Here is a 2,556-nt window from a genome sequence, read left to right as displayed (position 1 = left end):
CCTTACTGTGGGGTGAAAGCAAATTCTTACCTATGAACCAGAGTGTTCTTGAGGCCACCAACCAGGCCTCGGGCAATGGTCTTCACTCTGGGGGTCAGAATTGCTTGGGAGACGTGGAAGGAGCCGCGTGGGGCCCGCTCGCTCAGAGTGGTCTCCAAGAAGAGGATTAGTTTGCTCACACTCGTGGTGTTTGCCCAGGGTGCTGGAATCTTCTTTCCTGGCCACAGGAAGGGGTATTGCTTGTAGAAGGGACAGTGGTAGAAAATAAGAACCTGAAACATTTGGAACAGAAAAAGGAAAGCAATTCATGAAGAGGCTGAGTGTTAACGCCTTGGTTTTATACTGGTAGCTGGGAAAAAGGCAAACAAAAATAACCATATGTTGAAATTCGAGAATTGTTATATACATATTTTTGGAAAGTCACTAAGCAAAGAGTTACTGAGCACTTGCTGTATGTCTGACGCAAAGATTCTTAACTTTCTTTTTTTGGTCATAAACACCTTTGGAAGTATGGTAAAATTATGAACCTGCTTCTCAGAATTACGTTTTAAGTGAATGCATAAAATAAAATAGACAGGATTACAAAAGAAATCAATGCTATGGAAGTATAGCTATTAATGTATTCAATAAATTTGTAATAAATTAATGTAGGTGCTTTATGATAAATGCATTAAATAAAAATACTTTGTTCTGAGTTAGTAAATTTCATAATTTTGAGTTAGTGATAAACACAAATGGTATTTTAAGATAGCAATAACTAAAAAATGTGTCATGGACATGTTTATGGGAACAAAGTCACAGGCATGGCTAAGATTACTGTGAGTCACTGCCTGCATTCATAATCAATGGGTATGTTAATTTTCAGTTAAAGGTTAGTAAAAATGAACATGTAATTTTTTCTCATCCAACTTCACTGACTTAAAATTTTATCCATACAACCCCCCCATCCCCCCCTGGGGAATCTTTGGACTTCAGGCTGAGAACTCTCAGGCTGAATTGGCCAGTATGGTTCAGAAGTTATGACTCCTGTGCTCAGGAAACCAACATTTAGCTCTCAGAGTTGAGATAAACACATTGAACTAATTTGTGAGTAAACAGATATTCAACTGTGCATGCTGATTCTGGGTGAATTTGCCCTCAGGAAACCAACATTTAGCTCTCAGAGTTGAGATAAACACATTGAACTAATTTGTGAGTAAAGAGATATTCAACTGTGCATGCTGATTCTGGGTGAATTTGCCCTTCTCAGGAGAGGGAGGGAGTGTGCCCCTTGAGTCGAGGAAAACTTTGCAGAGGCCATGGGCCTCCAGTGGGACCGCTCAGGATGCTGGTGATTTTGAAAATAATTAGCAAGCCACATCCACAGCATTCATTAGTTTCTGGGAGGCAGCTGTGGAACAGGGAATTGCTATTTATATTGTCCCAATGCAAAGCTCTGCTGCATAGGTTTCTAGAAGCAATACACTTTTCCCCTCACGGGCACCAGTGATCACTTCCTAGAGGAATGTCCTGTCTGTGTTTACACTGCCTGGACTGCAATACTCGGATAGCTGGCCCTGGAGTGTAATCCTCCAGGCACCCAAGAACAAGAGCTCTGAATGTCAGTCATGTTTCCAGTGTGCATTTAGGTCGTGACTAAGGGGCCTGACTAACTGCTTCTGAAGGCCCAGAGCTAGGGAGCGCCAGGCTGGCTGCACTTGGCAGGGAAGTGGCTGTTCTTGTAGTTTTTAATGGTTTGAGTAATGTCTGACTGGCTGCTAACGATGTCTGTGGTAAACATGCGTGTTAATGAGGTTAATCACAGGCTCATTGTAAGCAGATTGCCTGGGAGATGGGGAGGATTTTCCTCCTGGTGGTGCAGTTGGCTAGTTTGGAAGGCCTGGGGCCTGTCAGAAAAGCTGGCCTGTGTGATGCTCTGACCATGGGAGAGGCAGGAGGCTGTGTGGCCCCATGCCAGAGCCTGCCTGGCCATGTTCTGTTCTGCTGGCCGCTGGGCTGAGTGTCAGCAGATGAGAAGACAGTACTGCTCTTTACTCTGCCTTGGAAAAGGTGCAAAAAGTGCAAATTATACAAAAGGGGCTTTATGCCTTTCTTCAAGAGCCTTCTTGAGCAATCTGAGCCTGCAGGTTACAGGGAGAATTTCTGTTTAGAGTGGGAGGCTGGCCTAGCAAACCAAACAAGAACCTAGGTGCAGCAACTCTTGCCCAGGACCTGTGCTGTGCACCTGTCTCCCCACCTCACTTTGCTGCATTTTTCTCTGAAATACTCTCCCCACCAGCTTAGCAGCTCATGCTCAGTTTTTCTCTTGAAACTCACATTTAAAATCTCATTTCTTTTAAGAACTATTCCTTGATTGACCTCCTATTATTCTGATTTTTCCTTTACTGGGGCCTCTGAGATGCAGATTCATGTTATGTTCTACTTTTCAATTGATTTAATACAAAACCCCTTTCTTCATGCACTTGAGGTAGTTTTGTCTTGCAATTGTCTATCGATTGTTCTGTATTTCACTAGTGTTATGTATTTTTACTTTCTCATTAAGATCCTAAATACTTC

At 42.9% G+C, this 2,556-nt stretch overlaps 1 protein-coding gene across 1 annotated transcript in view; it reads right to left on the bottom strand.

The window, feature by feature from the left end:
• Nucleotides 1–2,556, bottom strand: part of LOC103610261 (PI-PLC X domain-containing protein 2-like) — a gene marked incomplete at its 5' end in the record, with an annotated part of 13,295 nt that overhangs the window by 6,821 nt on the left and 3,918 nt on the right. Inside the window, one exon of the mRNA XM_008594464.1 lies at nt 31–272. Coding sequence (XP_008592686.1) covers nt 31–272 — 242 coding nt within the window. The remainder of the gene's footprint in view (nt 1–30; nt 273–2,556) is intronic.

This window comes from Galeopterus variegatus, unplaced genomic scaffold (assembly GCF_000696425.1).
Source record: "Galeopterus variegatus unplaced genomic scaffold, G_variegatus-3.0.2 Scaffold10836, whole genome shotgun sequence".
Taxonomy (NCBI): Eukaryota; Metazoa; Chordata; class Mammalia; order Dermoptera; family Cynocephalidae; genus Galeopterus; species Galeopterus variegatus.
The sequence above is the reverse complement of the archived record's forward strand: the minus strand, read 5'-3'. Positions and strand labels throughout refer to the sequence as shown.